Source organism: Diplotaxodon limnothrissa, linkage group LG15, assembly GCF_057381915.1.
Source record: "Diplotaxodon limnothrissa isolate DT_005_m linkage group LG15, D_limnothrissa_male_GT1.1, whole genome shotgun sequence".
Classification (NCBI taxonomy): Eukaryota; Metazoa; Chordata; class Actinopteri; order Cichliformes; family Cichlidae; genus Diplotaxodon; species Diplotaxodon limnothrissa.
The window spans coordinates 40,381,165-40,401,562 of NC_140610.1; the positions used below are offsets into that span (position 1 = coordinate 40,381,165).

General features: G+C 40.7%; 1 protein-coding gene across 1 annotated transcript in view; it reads right to left on the reverse strand.

Moving 5' to 3' along the window:
• negr1 (neuronal growth regulator 1) overlaps window positions 1–20,398 on the reverse strand; it is a 174,476-nt gene that overhangs the window by 47,768 nt on the left and 106,310 nt on the right. Inside the window, exons 4-5 of the mRNA XM_085371989.1 lie at window positions 17,761–17,892; window positions 986–1,106 (exon numbers count right to left, since the gene is read on the reverse strand). Coding sequence (XP_085228115.1) covers window positions 986–1,106; window positions 17,761–17,892 — 253 coding nt within the window. The remainder of the gene's footprint in view (window positions 1–985; window positions 1,107–17,760; window positions 17,893–20,398) is intronic.

A 20,398-nucleotide genomic window follows, 5' to 3' on the forward strand; every position in this document is an offset into this window, starting at 1 on the left:
AGTGGGGCTCATTTTACATGACGAGTAATTGGGCAGTGAAAAAGGCAGCGTTAATGCTGTACAGCAGCTACACGTGCTCCATGCTTAAGTCCCGATACTAATGTCCTGCTCATAATGAGGAGTAAATAAGAAATCAACATTTAGCCATGTAAGAAGTCACAGAAAGAACAAGTCCTTGAATTAAGTAAAGACTAGAATCACGCCAACTTGCCTCCTTAGCAATTTGAATAAATTGAATCCACCCTATAATTACAATTAGCACAGTGTGAGCTGATGATTGAAATTGTGCTCACCAGGAGTGGGTAAATGACGGGTAATAGGGGTAATTTGGTTTTTAAATTCAAGAACTGACACTTGAATCTAGACTGATTGATGTATGTGTCGCGAATGATTTAAGCCAGTTGCCAGCAAACATTTTATTAGGATGCAAGGTGAGGACAAGGCACAAATGACTCTCGCTGGAACATTTTTGTGCGCTCTCCCCAGAGGCTGGATGGATGGCAGAACAAACAAATGCACTGTCTCTGGAAAAAAAGCAAACAAGCAGAAGTAATACATTTTCTATCAAGTGAAGGTGTGACCTAATAACACAAGCGTTATTGTCAAATGTCAGCGTGAACGATTGCAGTAAAAATTTGATATTTAGATGTGGACTTTAGACTTCCGCGGGAAAAAAGTATTCCCGGGTAATCATACGGATTTCTTTATATTTGTGTCTACCGGCCCATTTTTCATGGCGTGTCGACTTGTCATAGCAAGAAAAGGACACACGAAACTAATTTCGTTAACAATGCCTCAGCTCCATCGAGAGTCACGGTGAAACAGCGTGCACAATACCAGAGGCTTGTAAGTTCACCTAAATGCAAGGCAGTGATTTTCCTCCTTTATTGATTACACATGTTCCTGTAGTTCAATGACATGCAGAAGAAATCTGGTATGAAAAAAGGTCTATGCGGGTATGCAGGGGTAAACAATCCGAACTCACCTTTTTTCACCCTTGTACCACTCAAATGTTGGAGAAGGCATTGCAGCAGCCTCACATCTTAGCAGGGCTGTGCGTCCCAGACCGACTCCATGGCTCTTTATGTCGTGGATAGATGGGGCAACTGAAGAAAACAAAAAAATAAAAAGAAGACATCTTAGCAAGATTACCCACAACATTACCATGAGCCCTTTGCATAAGAACAGCGGTGAATGCTCTTATTTTGATGGCAAAGGGTGGCTGCACTTGACAACTGCTGACACCCTGGTCAGTGCAGACATTGCGCGGTGTAAGCTCAACATTCAAAATCTACAAAGGCATATTTGGAGAGGAGAGAGGGCACCCATCCCCTGTGTTAGGAAACTCAAATAAATTGCACTGCATGGTGATAAATGGCTTAATGGAAGTTCAAAGACTCAATGGCAGAGGCAGGTTCAGTGAATGCAAAATCAGACTCCTTTCATGTGCTGAAGTGTGGTGTTAATCTCTTTGCCAGTGTCATGTAGGCAGCGATGGCTTTTAAAGCAACCCAGTCCTTCTCCACTTCAAGCAACAGAGCCTTGAAATAATGTAATGTGTTTATGTTTTATAGATTGACAACATAATTAAAGTGGTAGACCAAAAACAAAAAGGCCATTTCAAATTTAATCTAAAATGTAACTACAGGTTAAACTCGGGAGATGGGCCATCGTGTTTAAGAGGTCACACAGTGAATAACAAAACCAACACAAGTGCAGACCAGGGCCCTGTGCTTCGTACGTCGCTTACTACATCCAAGATCAAATGAAACATCCAAGACCAAATCATCGCGCTAACTCTGAGCTCGCTATTCCGGTTCCCCGAACACACCTGTTGTTGACGATTAGTATAGCTGGATGAAGTAATGTGAGATCACTGGGTGGCCCAACAGGGGCTACGCATCGATAGTAGAAACATTGATCGGCAACCCTTTGATTGGTCGGCGAAAATGTCGAAGGAGCGCGCTCGGTATTTTTCGGCAGCAGAGCAAGAACTCTTGAGTGAGGGATTTCAGGAGTTTCAGAGTTTAATTAAAACGCAAGGGAACACTGCAAAGGCTGCAAAAGCAAGGAGAGAGGGCTGGCAGAAAGTTGCTGACAAATCAAACTCGTAAGTAATTCAATAATAACAATAATAATGGAGTGGATTTATATAGCGCTTTTCAAGGCACCCAAAGCGCTTTACAATGCCACTATTCAGTCACTCTCACATTCACACACTGGTGGAGGCAGCTACAGTTGTAGCCACAGCTGCCCTGGGGCAGACTGACAGAAGCCAGGCTGCCATATTGCGCCATCGGCCCCTCTGGCCAACACCAGTAGGCGGTAGGGTAGATTTATCATATCACACCATATTATCCAATATTATATTACATTATATTATATTATAATATGTTATATTATATCCCCTTTCACATTAGAGCCACAACAGGACCCACTAGAACATGGGAACAAGTAAAAGTGAAATATAAGCATATTCTACAGAATGGTAATATTTATCACTTATATTGCTTGTCGTCTCTTGGAAAGAGACCCTGGAATACTCTGTTTGTTTGTTCATAACAGCAACCAAGAAAAGGGCAGAGCAAAAAAAAGACAGGTGGTGGTCCTGCACCCCCTCGTCAACAAGTTGGTTAAGTGAATAATACCCTCACGGGAAAATCGATATCTCTCTATGAGCACACTGTCGCGCTGAGCTAAAGGATCCTGTCTGTCCCGCAATATACGCTGGATTCTGAGGACTCTCCTTATCAATCTTGCACCTTCCGCAATGGGTGGCTCGCGTAAACGGACAGGATATGACTGCGACAGGCTTCCCAAATCCACCTTCGCTTTTATAGCCGTGGTCTCTCATCTTGATTACACGAAGTAATTTACAATTACTACTCTGAAATATGAATTACATCTGTAATAATCACATACATGTAATAGAATGTTAATAGTACATTTCCCTTTTTTAGGGAATGACCTGTATGTATCTGTGTGAAATCAATAAAAGGATCAAGTACTGCATTGTCTTTAGTTACATTGATGTTATTTATTTATGGTGAAACAGTGGTGGAATATCGCTGTTGCTTTCGTATGAATGACGCGGGCATACCTGCGTGGCCGCGATCTAATCCTGTTTACATAAAGTAAACCTGCTCCCCAGCAGGTTTACGCTTACGGCTCTGTTGCTATGACAGCAAGTCCCGGATGGGCTTCGGGGAACCGAACGATCCAGGATCACGCGAAATCGTCAACAATCTCATCCAGCTAACTCACTTAGCGCGGTACGAAGAACAGGCCCCAGACCACAGCTACAATCAGTGATACCAAAATGAATGAAAAATTAAATAACGGCCCAATAATGTCACCATGAATATACCATCAGTTTAACTTTTTTTACAGGTATGTAAGTCAGTTTGGGTTTGGTAGATTTCTCCAGTCGGATGGTCTTTAAACTTGAAAGCACAAGTTGTATTTTCTTGACACTCTCAAAACGTTGTTGCATGTGTCAGAAGCTGTTTTCACTGATGCACTGCAGTCCTGGACGTTTCAAGACATCAGCCTGTAGAGGTGCACGCATCATATTTGATACATGCAGGTTTTTGTGAGACTTCTACATAATCAGTGTAACATCCCCCCCGCCCCCCCTCTTTAAAAAAAACTAAATAAATTGCAAAACATATTTTTAAGCAATTAAAAAAAAAAGAAGTCAGATGTAGCAAATATGATACAAAATATAAAATCGTATATGGAAATTAAAATGTAAATCATTTTTAAACCAATTTGTCAGATGGTTCAATAAATTCTTCATTTTCAAAAATTTTCTGGCAATTATTTCATATTTCAGGCTTTAAGGGGGTAATGCGATCCAGCTGTCCCACACAGCTGGATCGAACATTAAATGGTCTTTAACCTGCCAGGGTCCCCCAGTGCACAGCAGTCCATAAGGCTGCCCGCTTATAGCAAAATTCCAGGTTATTCTGGTCAGTGGTGTATGTGAATTTTTTAAGCAGCTGCAGGCAACTGTTAAAAAAAATACTTGGGCAGGTTCACCTTTGGAAGCCCTGCGAGTTCTGCTTCCTTGATATTGAGCTTTTTGACCAAAGAGTCTCCTTCAGTCGAAGGCTTGAGCTGAAACTAACCAGTGAGTTTGAGCTTTTAGGGGGTTGTAAAAGTGCACGGCTGTAACAGTGGGAAAAAAGAAAAACAAAGGGGGGAGTGTAAGCATTTTATGCCAATCACTTTGTTTTCTTCTTAGGTGGAAGTCAAAATAATGACTGACATTAAAATCCAATTAATGGCCAAGCACAGTAAGTCCATGTGTAGGTAATTGTCGAGTGGATTCAAAGCGAGTGAGTGGGCGTAATGTGCCGGGACTCCTGAACTCCACTGCACACGCAAAGTGGGATTACTGGGACTGAATCAATAATACAACTGTAACTGTCCTGTGCTTTCTTATTTGGTATGTAAAACATTTAGATGAGCATTATAATATTCAAACAGCATTAGCTATTAGGTTTAGTTCAATGCATTTGACTCAATTTTACCAAGTGGAGATCAAAGGGTAAAATAAACAGCCAACTCATCAGATGAATGATTAAGATTGTATTATACTCTGCTTAATGTTATAATATTAATTCAATTAATGCTTAAACTGTGATGGGTAAATAAAATGGCACCTTTAGACAACGCTAAACTGGTCCCAGCTGAATGCACACAGTGGCTTAAACCCACTGGTATTTTTATGACAGCTTACCTTCATAGATCGCCTGCTTCTTCACTGAACACTGAGGCAAAGAAACAGGAAAAACCAATCACACTATCACACAGAGCTCAATCTGACATTGTGTATTGTGTAAACTTGGCTTGACTTTCCAAAAGCCTGACAAACGATAAAACTGTTCTGAACAACCAAGCAGATGCACAGCCATTTCAGATACAAGACAGGGCAAAATTACTTTGTGTCACTCACACTGTTTCTGATTAAAAGCATATGATACATGGAAAACGCTCGCGCTCTTTAGACCAGTCCTGCAGCTAGCAGTAAATTGCCCAGCCAAGTTTGAAAGTAAGATGGGGACTATTTATATTCCTGACAATGAGCTTTAAAGAATGACCTGTCAGTCTGAGCTAAAGCCCCTTTCCAGTGGAAGGACTTGGCCAAGAGCCTGCAAGACTTTACTTTCAATTGCATTTGGAGAGACCTGAGTATGGAGTGAAAAAGCTTCTAAACATAACCCCCAGCACGTCGGACTCCCCCAAAACAACGGAAATTCAACGAAGACATAATCTGGTTCACTCCTACGGAACAGGATAGCATTCATGTGTTTTATCCGCTTAGATTTACAAATCCTTCACCTTTGATCATTCAGTACTTTCTGTGAGACGGCCTTGGTTTGAAGAGCTGCATGGAACCAATGCATGCACAGTCTTTCCCTGCAGCCTGTGACAGTCAGCGCAGATAGATGAAGTGGAATGCCACAGATTTGGGCAAGGTGAAAGCGAAGCATGTGATCATTTGTACAAGTGTCATAAAATCATGTAAGAGAGGCACACAAAGATCACAGTGTGCTCTGTGATGATGGATGCCCTTCCACCAACCTTTCCTCTGCATCCTAATGAGCACATTCATAGGACTAGCGTATGTTGATTTTCTGTCCTTGCATGTGTGCCAATTATACCATTAGTTCCCTCTTTTGTTGCTCTGCTGAATAATCTGAAGGACTTAAGATAGTGAATCAAGCAATGGGTTATGCTAGGGCTCTTCCTCTTCATTTATCACTGCATGAAATGTTCAACCCCATGCTGGGGGGGTATTAGTAGACCTTGACTGGATGCCTGTGCATGTTGTGTGTGAATGTGCACTGTGGGTGTGTGTACCCTTGTGTCTGTGGTCTAAACTCAAAATTTTTCTGCTTCAGAAACTTCAAAGATCTGTTCAAACATCACAGATTACTTCAGAGCTATATTTAAACATAACCAGCATTGGTGGTTACTGCACCCGAAGACATCTTTGCAGAGGAGCAGTAACAACCTGCAGCAACTAAAAGAAAACAAAAGTTTCTAAAGCACATAATAAAGTAACATCAGAGTGTCTGGTGTCTGACACTGCGCTTTACAGAACAGATGTACTTAAAGAAAAAGATGAGAAGAAGCAGAGAAAATTGCAACAGTACTCTGCAGCACAGAAATATAAGCCAATAACAAGTATGACAAAATCAATGTAGTATGCTGACCAGCAGAGGCTTAGCAAGTCCTCGTAATCCTCCATTGGTGGTATTGTGCGGGGCCATCGATTATCTGAAGGCTCTGAAAGCACCAGGGTGACCCGGCTGTCGTGTTGTACAGTTACTAGGACAGTGGACAGGGTGGCTCAGTCAGGTGAGTCAATACGTCAAACCTCACACATAGAGACATTTTTATTTATTTCATTCTTATTATACCAGGAGGGTTTTTCCTGCATGGAGGGTTTTTTCATGGCCGCCCTGCATGGAGAGGTTTTATGAAAAGTAACTGAGAAACAACCACGATTCTAATAAAATGATTACCTACACTGTTCAGACTATCTGGATTTGACTGAATCGAGCATTGCAGACGTGTTTAGCAAATAATCTTTCTGTGAAAAATGTAACACACACTCACTGCTTTTATGGTACGCTGACCAATCAAGCTTATGTGCATATCTTTAAACATCCATTCGGACCCAGGGATAGACCCTGAACTACAAACCACAAAACTGCTGGAAAATTGTTTTTCTAAATGTGCATTTCCTCTCTGGATTATTTTGCTGTGTTCCCTTTAATATATTACCAGCTGGATCAGCTATTTGTCAAATGAACACTGTGCTTTCTTCATTAGACTCAAAGGATTTCCTATTTTTATAGTTAATTAGGTTTACTGTTCTCCATCAGTAGTTGGTTAAAATGCTCAGATAAAAAAATCTAACTAAGACAATGAAAGGATTGAAAAATGTGCTGTTAAAAATGTTAGGCACTTCAGGTGCTCATCCGTTCCACAGCACAGCTCTAAATACAGAGCGCAGTATAATAATAATACCAGCGATCCAGTCGTGCAACATGCCGCGTATTCAAAAAAGTGTGGAGTTGGAACTGATGTTGGTTATTTGCAAAGGCAAAGTCAAATGTTTTTAAGCATTTTTCTATTTGCTGCACTTAATTTGAAAACTTGAACCATGTAAATGCATCATCCCACTGGCCAGCATACAATACGAGCACTACAGGCTGCAAAACTCCAAGAGCGGTAACTAAGAATACAAAGCTTTTCTTGAAGGCCAGTTGTATTTCTGCAAATGGACAAATTCAAAAAGCAATTTGGGTCCAATAATTGTCTTTCAGCGATTTCTAATATAGAAAAATCTCTCTTATAGCATTGCAGGTATTGCAAAATGCTATAATTTTATATGCATATCAATATTATCAAGTTCTCCCAATTTGGACCTTGGCACTGCGATCTGTTAAGACAGATCACAACCATAAAACCCAGTACAATCCAATAAGTCCAATTTTACCTTGCTGGCATATCTTATATCATCATATATTGTGCTATACACCATCCGGATTTTGGAGAGTAATGCAAAGCAGTGCACTAAAAACCATGAAGCCCCAATAATCCAGGTAATTTAATGTCTAGGGAATGCTGGGGTGGTGCTGTAAATCATGCCTAAAGTCACGGTGGCTCCACCAGATGGGGGTGAGCGGTTGGGTCCAGGAATAGTACAAGCATGGCAGAAAAATGAGGAGTGTAAGGCTCTGGCAGGTGACAAATGGGCAGTTACGGATCGATCACGAACCAAAAGCCATTACATCTGCATTATCAAAACAAAGCCGATGTCTCCAAATGTCTATGCAAACTGTACAAATACACACACTTTAAAGATACATAACAAGTGTGACCTTTATTAATGGACAGGGTTTGCTCACAAAGCAAAACACCTTAATGTACAAGGCTTCGCTGAGTAGCGTCCCTTAAACAATCCTCGTGTGACAATTGATGATTAATTGGTGTGCTTCAAGGATGAATATCATTTATTTAGCTACATACTATTGTTTGCTAAGAGAACCCGGAGAACGCAGGCTTTTTAATTAAAAGATCAATTAATAACCCTACCTCTTCAGCCAGATTTGAAAATGAGTTTTCATTGCAATTAAGAAATGGACTCATCAGTGCATGACTTGTCAGCTTACACACAGAGACACTGTTCCCCACTGCCATCTGTGGGCTTCTTTGTCCTGCTTTTTCCCCCCTCAGTCAGGAATGGTTCTACTGCCAAGATTTATTAATTCATTAAGATTTCTATTCAGAACAGCTAGGGAACATTGTGTTCCTTCTTTTTATACAATGCGAGGCATATAAATAACCAGCTTAGTGTGTAGGACTGTGTGGGTCGACAACACCAGGGATTCAATCTTTTGTCTGTGTTTAACACTAAATGGCTCAAGGTACACAAATCCTCACCTATCTTCCTAAATACACACGAGCTGGCGAGCTGTTCCGATGAAGACAATGGTACAGTCGACACACGCGGAAATGTCATTAATCTATTGTTACGAGCGAGCGCAGTAAGTCATCTCCGATTGTGTGAACATAATAACTATGTTATAGACGATTTCATGTAAGCCTGTGATGTTATTCACCTTGCGCTCAACATTATTACTTATTTTGTCACTAAAATGGGATGCCAATGTTTAAAAGTAAAGGAAAAAAAAGGAAGTGTACTAGCCAGAACATTTATTCTGCAGAAGATCAAGTTTCCGCTCATTTATTCATGCCCCTCATGCAGCAAGGAATCCAAATAGCAATCAAGACGAGAGCTTTGGAGAGATGTAGAGAGATGGATTTACATCCAAACAGCTTGAGGGTACTGGCTTTAACTCTACTTAGGATTGGATCAGAATCCAATTCTAGGAAGCCTTCTCTTTTGAATCGTAAGCCACAGTATTTCAACAGATAGGGCAAACTGTTGACAAACGCGCAACAGAGACTGCGTGTCTGATTTGAAAATACTCCCGACGCCAGTTTTCCTTGAACTGTGCGATGAACGTTTATTCCACCTTTGATTCAACCTCACCATCCACCGCTGCGCTGAGCCTGATATGGACACACAGTATGTAGGTCATTGCATTTTGCAAAATGTAATAAATCCTGCATACCTCTATGCAGCTGTTATGGTGTATAATGATTCTTTGTAAATTCAATAACTATCAAATAAATAAATAAATAAAGCATGCCCACACGCCGCTAATAGCTGTTTACTCCAGTGTCATTACTTGACATTGTAATGTTGGGTGGTCATGAAGATGTGTCTACTGAACACAAGTAAACAACTTTAGTCTCTTATTTATCAGAGATGGTCCCCACAACCACTCTGTCAGCAGAGGAGCATGTTGTGGGTGTATCTACCAGGCCGGGGCCTGAATTCCAAACAGGCCTGGACGGCTGGGGTATTAGAGGGAAAGGAAGGTTAGGAGCAAACAAAAGACCAGGTGATGTAAAGAATTAGAAGTATTCGCAGTGTGCTCCTGCATTCTGATTTATTTATTTTTTTCAGAAAGCTATCAATACCACTGGTTAAATTGCTCACAGCAGCTCTGATGTGTATGGTGATTAAAATGATCACAGTTTTGCTGGACAATTAGTGTAAGCAGGAAAGAGCGAGGTGCTCTTCTTTTTACAATCACAGCCATGGCGAATATGTGAGCAGAATTCACAGCTGCAGGGTACTGGAGGAGGAAGGAGGCGTAAAAATGGCTGGAAAACTCCGAAGCATACAGGGTACGCTTTCACTCTGACAAGCAAGCTTGCCACGAAGGAGCCAAAGTGATATTAAAAAGGAAGACAAACCTGAACTGGTTAAAGCTTTAGCCTGAATCGAGGGATGCTGTCATACAAAATTACACGCGGTCAGAAGTTTGTATACGCTCACCGTGGGCATGAATATAATGGGAATTTTGGGCTTTCAATCGTTTCTTTGAACTGTGTACAGCACACATCTTCAATGGTTAAAAACAAACAAACTGGGTCCACGAGTTTGAATTTATTTTGCATTTTCTCTAATCCACATAGGGTAAAAATTATACATGCAAACTCTTACATACATTCAGCTCAACCTTTTAGTAATTGATGCCTTTTATCTTGACAAGCCTCCTGGCTCCTGGAGAAAAGTTTTGTATACAGGGCTTAACAAATTAGTTAAAAAGAGAAAACACAAATACTTTTTAGAAATCTGTCAAAAAACCTGTTAAAAAATAAAACTCACTGAATTCACTGAAATGTAATCAACATTTTTATTCGCGGCACACTGGACTTCTCTGAGAGCTCATTAATAAATCAAGCACGACATCAACCATTAAAACTAATCTGTCTGTTCAGGAATGCAAGCAAATAACTAGTTTTACATCTTAATCAAAAATTCTACTGTGCCTTAAAACAGTAAATTTGAAAATAATGGCGAACGACAATAATTACATTCTGTTTATAAAACCATCATTTTGAATAACGAGCTTGCACATATTGGTGGTTAATCGTTACAAAAACATTACAATCATTTTGGTAAATACCAATAATGTTAATTTAGGGCGTGATGACACAGTTTAATGACCACGATTGAGCAATAATAAAAACACACGCTCCAGCTACAGAACACAAAGTAAAAGCATATCAAGTGGCACCTGAGCATGTGCCAATCACAGCTGTTCCCAGCACTGAGCAACTTGAACTTTCCTGGACTCGTATGACTCGATGACTGAAGCTATGCTAAAAGACAGACAGAGATCAAACTTCTAATGTCTGCCACAGCAGACGGAGAAGAGCTTGTCCCTCAAAGAAGATCATCATTGTTGTTGGAAATACTTCAGATTTAGCACAAGTTATCTCAACCGATTATAAATCATATTCAAAGCGTTTTGTCTGCGCTGCAAAGGAACACAATAAACTTTTCAGCTGCCTCAAGATACACCTTAAGAAACAGTATAATGAATGCGTAAAGTGCAGGAAAAACAATGCAATGGTTGCTAACGTAAATTAGAAAATAGTCAACTTAGCGGACAAAGCTGTTGTTGTGGGCCTGATCTCCGACAACATCGAGACGGCCTACCTGGAGGAGATTAGGAACCTGGAGACCTGGTGCCAGGAAAATAACCTCCTCCTAAACATCAGCAAGACTAAGGAGCTGATCGTGGACTTCACTACAAAGCAGGCGAGGAATTACAAACCCCTCATCATCAGTGGCACGCCAGTGGAGAGAGTGGACAGTTTCCGATACCTGGGTGTCCACATCACTCAGGACCTGTCATGGTCCTGCCACATCAACTCCCTGGTTAAGAAAGCCCGTCAGCGTCTCTTCTTCCTCAGAAGACTTAGAGACTTCCATCTGCCACTGAAGGTGCTCAAGAACTTCTACTCCTGCACCATCGAGAGCGTCCTGACGGCAAACATCTGCACCAAGCAGGACAGACGAGATCTGCAAAGAGAGGTGCGCTCGGCCGAACGCATCATTCAATCAGAGCTCCCTGACCTGCTGTCCATCTACACCAAGCGGTGCAAGTCCAAAGCTAGGAAGACTATGATGGACCTCTCCCATCCCAACAATGGACTCTTCTCACTGTTGAGGTCTGGGAAGCGCTTCCGCTCCCTTAAGGCCAAAACAGAGAGAATGAGGAGGAGCTTCTTCCCCCAGGCTATTCGGGCCCTGAACCAGGTGTAGGACTGGACTCTCCCAAACACGCCACTATAAGACTGGACTCTCACACACGTCACCACACGCACCACCACACATTTCCTATAATCCTATAATTCCTATAATTTATAATCCTTATCTTTATAATCTCTTCTGCTATTTGCACATTCTTTACTGTAAATTCCTAAGTTAATTTGTAAATTTTTGTAGTAAACTGTAAATTGTAAATATTGTAAAACTTTTCTTCTGTCATTTAATGGTCGGGCATTGTACAGCTACAAGCATTTCACCCCCACGTCATACTGTGTATGGTTGTGTGTGTGTGACAAATTTGAATTTGAAAAGATGTGTTATCGCATCGCTGAGTTATTTTTCCCAAGCTTCAGGAGAAATTCAGAAGGATCTCACAGCAGTCGAGTACTTCTCTATAGCTTTATTTACATTCATGGTGCAGGTATAATGAATGGAGTGCCTTTATATTTAGCTTCCAAGAGATGTAGGTCAGGTGAATATATGCATGATTTAAACGTATTATTTAATTAAATAAGCTAAAATTAACAGGAATGTAGCCCAATGTAAAAGCATGTAAAAGAGTCCTAAAAGAACCCTGCTGATTTCATTTTCTTAAGTTCATCTCCTCGTGCTTCTTATTTCAGATAATAGCCAAATTGTACTTCTGCAAAACATCTGGATATCTGCAAAGTTGACATTTTCTGTAAAATTTTGTCCAGAGTTTTTTGAGTTAGGGTTAAAATCTTTATGTAAACATTTGTGCCACGCTATCAAATTCCCTCTAGATATTTCAAACAGCTTCAGATGAAGCAACTGAAACAGTGACGGGCAAATAAAACGTAGCACGACAAGACAGTTAGCTGTCTCCGTTTCTTCCGTGTGTGACTAAAGTTTGTGCAAACTGTCAAATCTCATCTTGCAACATGATGATGTTCAAACCCTGTATTCTCACTCGTTCAATAAGAGGAGCCGACACCTCTCTCTGGAGGAAAAGAGCTCCCTAAACTAGAAAGCGAGGTCAAACACCTTTGATTGTTCGTCTTAAAACAGAAACAGGCTTCTGTTATTGTTTTATCTGTAGTGTTAGTGATGGATGCCTTCAATCTGCTATAAGGTGGCTTCATTAATTAATCAAACACCAGCGTTTTATCTCAGGCGGAGGTGTTCCACGGTGGTTTCCTTTTCATTCATCCCTCCGACTCAACCACCTAGATGTGATATTTATGCTTTTGAGTCACACTGTGCAGTGAGAATTTCAGCCAGTAACGGCACCCACCTGCAGTGAAGATGAATATGTAAATTTTAAAAAGTAGGTCAGAGATCAAATTTCATCAGGTAGAATCACAGCTGAAATATTCTTTCGCCAAGTAGGGTTTTTTAAGCCAATCTGATTCTAGTGCGACCTTATGGATGACTGCCATCGTTCAGGTTTAGATGATAAAAGTATTCAGTCGCCGTTCATTTATCGCCAGGAGCATAAAGGCAAGAAGCCCTCTCAGGCCATAATTTAATTAATGCTGCCACATGAAGGTAGGACATTTGAGCCTTAGAGAAATCCATGCTGGGGTTACATGTACTGGACTTAACACTCGGGCAGTGACAATGCCTGCGAACGTCTGCCTCTAACTCCTCCTATCATAGAGAACCAAATGGCAGGCTTAGTGGCCCGGTGTTATTAAAACTGCAAATATGTTCGAGCTTAATTTTATTTTCATTACCTTGGTTTGCTTATTTTAATTATTGGCCCTAATCTGCAATTAGCCCAGAGGTCAGCTATACCCACAGCTTTGAAAAACGCCATTGTTTTGAACAAAATTGTCTGGACATGTATTTAATTAGACTGTTAACCCTTGAAATGTCAGTGTCACTCAATCCTATGCTGTCTTATTAGAATGATGAAGGAAAAAATACTACAGACTTCACTAACTGATGAATATGAATTCATTTCATTTAACTGCTGTTAGCAAGAAAAAAGAGGATCAGTGGTGATACCATAATGGGGTCAAAGCACGCCACGATAGCCGCTTACACCGTTAACAATATCGAACGATAACGCTGCGCCCTTTCTGTTACTCCACCTCTCATTTCTTTGTGTTTTGCTAAGAAGCCTTTTCGTCATTTCTTTAAGTAGTCTTCACAGATAGTTCAGCTTTTTGAAGGACATTCAAAGCTCTTATTTGGATGCTGGCTGCCTTTTGCTTTGTTCTTTGTCAAGATGATCGAAAATCCAGAGTTCAGGGGAGGCCAATCCATGATTTGTAATGTTCCATTGTGCGTTTTTCTTTTTTCTACTGCCAGTATTGTAAAAGGTGTGCTTTGGCGACTTTGGCAGTGTGTTTGGGATCATTGTCATTCTGAAATTAAAGCTGCTGCCAATGAAATGGCTTCCAGATGGCATCGCAGGGCGAATCCAAATCTGTCTGTGCGTTTCTGCATTCATAATTCTTTTAGTTTTGACATGATCCCCGACACCACTGGCTGAAATGCAGCTCCAAACCAAACAGAGCCCCCACTGTGTTTTGCAGATGGCTGCAGACACCCAATTCTGACTATTTGAACCGAATATTAGTATTCATGACTCCATCAGACCTGCTGTCATTGATTTTCATTCTAGTTCTTGTGTAATTTGGCAAACCTCAGCTTTTCGTCCTGTTTCCCTTAAGAACGGCTTCTTAGAAACACTTCTTAGAGTCAGGTGTGTTTTTTATGCTCGGATGATTCATAGTTCAGTGTTGAGTGACTTAATAAAAAAGCAAAAAGAATATTTGAATTTCTGTGCTGTGTACTGTTTAAGTTAGAGAGTTAAACTGACACCTGCACAGTCTCCCAGGAGGGCCTTCACAAAATTAGCAGGCTTCTTTTGTGAGACATACAGCTGTAAAACAGCTGTATGAGCACGTGTCCATGCAGTGTAATATTTTTAATAAAGTTAATTTCTTGCTTCTTGCTGCATAATTATTCTCTCTTGTTTGAGTTTCCATGTCAGCTAATGTCTTTATCTTAATACAGATTTTAATACGCTCAGCCCCTCATCAATAGCCCACACTCCTGGGTGCCTGGTGAATACAGCCTGATGTGTGACAGCAGAGCATGAATGATACAGTAGATTGGGACACAATCCAAATGCTTCTCTTTTTACTTCACAGGAGGAGAAGTGTGCCAGTGAGGAGAGGAGGCAGTGAAGAGTGGCCACCAGCTGGCTAAAGCTCTGCCTGCTGTGGCCAAATCAGTCGCTCCAATGGACAACTTTAATTCATTCATTCTGCTTCCTTATCTTTAGAGATGAGCACATGTGTCACCAGTCACCATGCAGAGAGAAAAGGGAAGAGGCAACTTTGATGAAAAATACAAGCATGAAAAGCATACTGACAAAATGCTCTGAAAACAGTCGCTGACTATTTGAAGCTACAGGGCACAAAATATTGAAGAACTTTTCAGTCCCATTTGAGGAAGCCGACAAACAAAGTCCTGCCTCTTTAACGTCAGCTGCATTTTTTGCTTCTTCTCTGTTACCTATTCAGCACCTTGAATGCTAAACAGCCGTAATAAAACACAGGACCTTTCGTGTGTGAAATGCTTGTGAGGCTAGAAAAATCTGACAGTGTTTGCAGTAGCTCAAACAGCATGTAAATAATTATGAAATCCATTATTTATAACTGAAAGGGTGGCCCCAAAGATGTACAGCGCCTGCTCAAACACTTATCAGACACCTTCTAGTCTTACTGCACACAAATTATGAATGGAAATGTGTATACATGTCACACAAGAGCTCTATCAGACATTTCATGTGTACGGCAGATGCCCATCAAGCTGTCTCTCTAAATCAGTGGTGCAAAACCAATGGCCCGAGAGCCATAACGGGCCCAGCAAAATCTCTGAACTGGCCCACCTGATGGGTTTGAGAATGTGAAACTTGCAAAAAAATCATAAATACTTTAGGTTTTTTGGGGGGTAAGATGCACCGCCACTGAGGTGTGACGATGCCAGCATTACGAGTCCGAATGTGTGAAAAGTTAAAAGCATTTCTCTAATATTTTGTTGGTGTTTGGTCAAAAAATACTGGAAATGCACAAAGGTTTCTCTGTTCGCAGATGCACTTGTACTGTTGACAATGATCCCAAACACACTGCCATGGTACTGCACATGTAAAGTGGAAAAACAAATCCACAAGCTCATTTTTCTTAAGACAGCTCGTGCAGGGTATGCCTCCTTTCCTAAATTACATGAAAGTTTTTTGTGTATTTTATATTAAGAGAAAGGGGCGACTGTGGAGCCTCTTCTTAATTGGTCATTCGGCAATGACTTTATAGCATCTGGATCTTTAACGATACTTCACCTAAATTTAAGGACTGCGTGCCACTTTATAAAAGGTGATATTTTTCCCACTTCGCTAGCGCACAAAAAAAACCCCTTTTAAGACCCATTGGATTATTTCAAAAATGAATTATCATCGACCTCACTGAAGGCTGTGTTACTTCATTCCTGAAAAGAAACACTTTGGAGATAATGGCTTTCAACTGACATCGACTCTAAAAATCTCATTTCAAAGTAATCGCTCAACATCCTCCTGCTGCTTTTGATAACACTGTCCAACAAACTGTCTCCTTTACATTTTTCATTTTTATAGCATATTCCATAAAGGTGTTGCAGTTAGGCTGGCTGTGTTACAAAAACTAATTATTCATTACCCTGCAGGCTGATGTAATGTGCGAGAGTTTTTGGTCCATACGTTTAACTCTTTTGTAATAGAGACACTTTCTATTTGTGAAGCGGAGCAACTCAATATCTGCTGTACTGAAGGATTATGTAAAATATCAGATCAAAGGGAAATTTATAAATAGTTCTCAGAAACCAATTTATACAATAAGATCAAAGGAGTCACAGACAGATATCTGGATCATTGTCGTCTGCGGTATAGATCAATAGCAACGAGCGAATCAATGGCGGAAGCAGCCTGAGATAACTGTCCAGCAGGCCTGAGCACTTGACCAAATACAACCCGCTCCCACCCCAACTATGGCTCAGGGGCTCAAACTGTGAAGACTATGTCTGACAGCAAAGAAAAGTCTTCCTAATCAATTCACTCAGTTCGAATGCTAAGCCCACATAACCCCGCCGTCTCAGCTTAAAATTCAGCGTCTGACTATGACATGCCTTATCAATCACAGAGAACATCTCCTTTGTTCTGTACCATAAAGACACAGCCAGTTGTCAAAGCACTTTTCATCCTTGAACCCACGTCTCAGTAGAGCTATAAATAACTGGCCTCTGAAACTTCACTCAGACCCAGCTCATTAGAGCCAGGCATTACCCAGAAATAATGGCCACAATTCTTGGTTTTGTACCAAAGCGGGCATGAACACTGTCTTAATACATGGAGGTGGATACAGATGATCTGCAGAAACAGATTAAAAATCGTTTTGAAAATGAATATAAAAAAGTACGTGTCAATTTCTTAAAACCCGAATTAGAAAACTTGCACGATTAGCTTTCTGGATGCGACTCACTAACTGGGCCAAGACGAGCCTTTTTTCTTTCACTTCCCCCTCCCTCCCTCCCCACATCGCTGTCGATGAGTGCTTGATAAGCTTTTCCAAAAGTGAGATTTAGCAGAGGGCATCTATACAGAAACTTCAATGAATAACAGTGAAGCAAAGGAGCACTTCTGAAAGAAAAGGGAATGGCAATAATAGTCAAGCACCCGAATTCTGCTTCTACTTACAAGTGGTGGTTTCTATGTGACCACGACAGCTAAAGCCCAGTATCATTCATTAATGCCCTGGCTCCTCATTACTGTCTCCTCACACTTTTGAAAGACTCATTACCTGCATAATGGAATAGTGCTTAGAACAGTCAGACCTTTCCTTAGTGTGAATTAATCATCTACATGCACCGACAAAAAGGGAATTCTCGCATTAAATATTAAGAAACTTCTTTAGCTCTCGACTTTCTCAAACTTCTGGATAGTATACTTTCTTGAAGTGCATCGTCAGGGATCGTGGATCTGCAAGGCCGGTGCACAAAAAAACACGGGAACCCAAGGAAGAAGAAGGAGATGTACTTACAGTTGACTGTGACTTTTACTCTTTTGGTGTCGGGAGAGGCAATGTCATTTAAAGCGCTGCATTCGTAGTCTCCAGCCTGGTCCTTTGTGATCCCAGTGATGTTAAGATTTTCGCCACTGTCATACTTCTTGGCTGGAAATAGAAGAATAGAGGCAAACTACTTACCACCATGTCTACACAGAATACAAACACGTACGCGCATGCGTAAGGCATTTTGTGCTGCCTGTGGTTAGTGGGTGGAAAGGCCTCATTTGTAGCAAATTATTTGTAAGTTTAAGTCTGAGTAGAAGATGCAATACAATTAGATATTGCATTGAACTCCTGATTACCTTCCTTGCATCCTAAAATAGCAGCGGACCAGCAGAGCATTGATCTATTTATATTGATACAGCGGTAGGTAATAATGGTGTATTCCCAGTCATCCGCTCATCGTTTGCTCAACCCCACGCAATGCAGTTAGAGCTGTCCCTGAAGACAGACAGATTTGATGGCTCAATGCACATGTCAGTGCTTTACTGGCATAACAACAGTGGCATGGCCCACTTTAAACATGCAAATCCACACAAAGATGTCCACTCAACACTCAAATTAAAATAGGCTAACAGAGATAGACTCACTCGGCTAATTTCTGATGCTAGAAACTGCATTAATAATAACGTGGAGAAAAGTAGAGCGACACAGAATAATATGGTTTCCAGAACAATTCGGATACAGCCATCAGGAATAAATACATTAGTGGCATAAATGTGGGAATTCTTAATCATTTTATATCTGAAGGATGTAAGCTGAAAGACAGAAAGGCAAAGCAGCAAATGCTGGAAAGTGTTCAAGGCTATGACACACTTTTAGCCAAAGCGAATGAATGTAAATGAAGTTTATCTCAGCCAGCATTATGGGTACGCCACTCATTGTTTTATTTAATGCTGTCGTTAGAATGAATAGTTGAGTCACTGATGGAAACAAAATTAATGAACAACTATTTTAATAACCAATTAATCATTGCCGCCATTTATTTAGCACTCATCTGGAACCTGTTTCTCAGTATGTGTGCTTATGTTTGTGCTTCTTTATGTATGAATACATCGTTTATATATAACCACAATTTCACTGGAAGATGAAATATGAAAATGACGACTCGGCTAATCGACACTGAAAATAGCATAATCTGAAGCTCTATTTAACATGTTAAACCGGCCACTTAAAACAACGTAATGGAAAAATCTGTCCAATTATTGATAATCACGGCCAATAAGCTCCAACTGACAGCAAAGACACGTTCTGTTTCGATTAAAATCACACCTATAAGACTGTTTAGATCATTTAGCTTGTGAGTGTGCGTGTAACAAATGGTTAAAATATCTCAGCAGGCTGCTCTGTGTACATATAAGAGAAACTGTGGTAGATTTTTCCCCAGACAACAATTAATTTCCAACCCAGTGGTGCTCAGTGTGAAATCTATTTATACAGAACCTTTCAGCCTGGTAATGGTGGTTTGGGATGGAAGATGTGTGGCCAGACTCAGAAGGCATGGGATTCAAACAGAGCACACAGTCAAGTTAAACTGAGCACAGTGTACCATACAGAAAACCACAGAGATTTAACCCCGATTTAGCCAGATCTTATAAGAGAGGAGTCGGAATAAAGACAACTTGTGTTCCAGAACAGCTGCCATTCGGTGCTGCCTGCAAGTGAGCTGGATTTTATATGTAATGCCACATTCTCCAACCCTGGTGGGCATTTTTTTCTTTTTATCTGCAAACCACTGTGTCAAAAAACTTGAAACCGAAGGAACTGTCGATAATAAGTTTTCTTGTCTCTCCTCACACTGTCGTGGTGGCAACAATGAAGTCCAAGAGTCTTGGCAAAGATATTGTGGCAACACAAACAACTGCAAAATAAATAAATAAATAAATAAAGGGCCAGCGTTTGAGAAAACAATCCATAAATAAGCACTGAATGTGTCTGAAAAACCACACCAGTTAGTGTGCCAAGAGAGCACATGGATGGAGACATCACACAAAGGGCTCTAATTTTGTGGAGCTGGATGGTAAGCGGCTGGGACACAAGTGAAGAGGAATCTTCAGTGGGTGCACCGCCTTTGTTTCGTTTTTGACTTAATCCCACTAATGTGCGAGAGGGTGTGCAGCAGAGTGTGTCAATATAGTAATCAAATGGTGGAGAGCACGTCTGATGTAATAAAAATGTGATTTTGTCTAGACAAGGTTACAGTACCAGGATGCAATGCACAGTATTTCCATGTGCTATTAAATTACTCGTGCAAAGATTGCAAACCGGTTTTTATTTTAAATAACACACTGCCGTTTTCTAATTTCACTCGGGCATATCTCTCATAGCAAAAGATAAATAGCAATCCATTAGATTGAGAGACATGGTATGCTACAAAGTCCCAATGTCAACAATATTACAAGGGAAGAGGCATTAGCTGCTGAATATAAGCAGTGGGTGGCTTTCAGTAGTAAGCTAATCATCTAAGATAGCTTACATATCTGTGTGGCACCTTGGCCTGATGATACATGTACAGCTTGTATTTGAACAAATACACAAATTGAAGTCATTTTTAACTACATAGTATTGTTAATGTTTCCATCTATTAAGTGGACTTACTGAACGGAAGCAA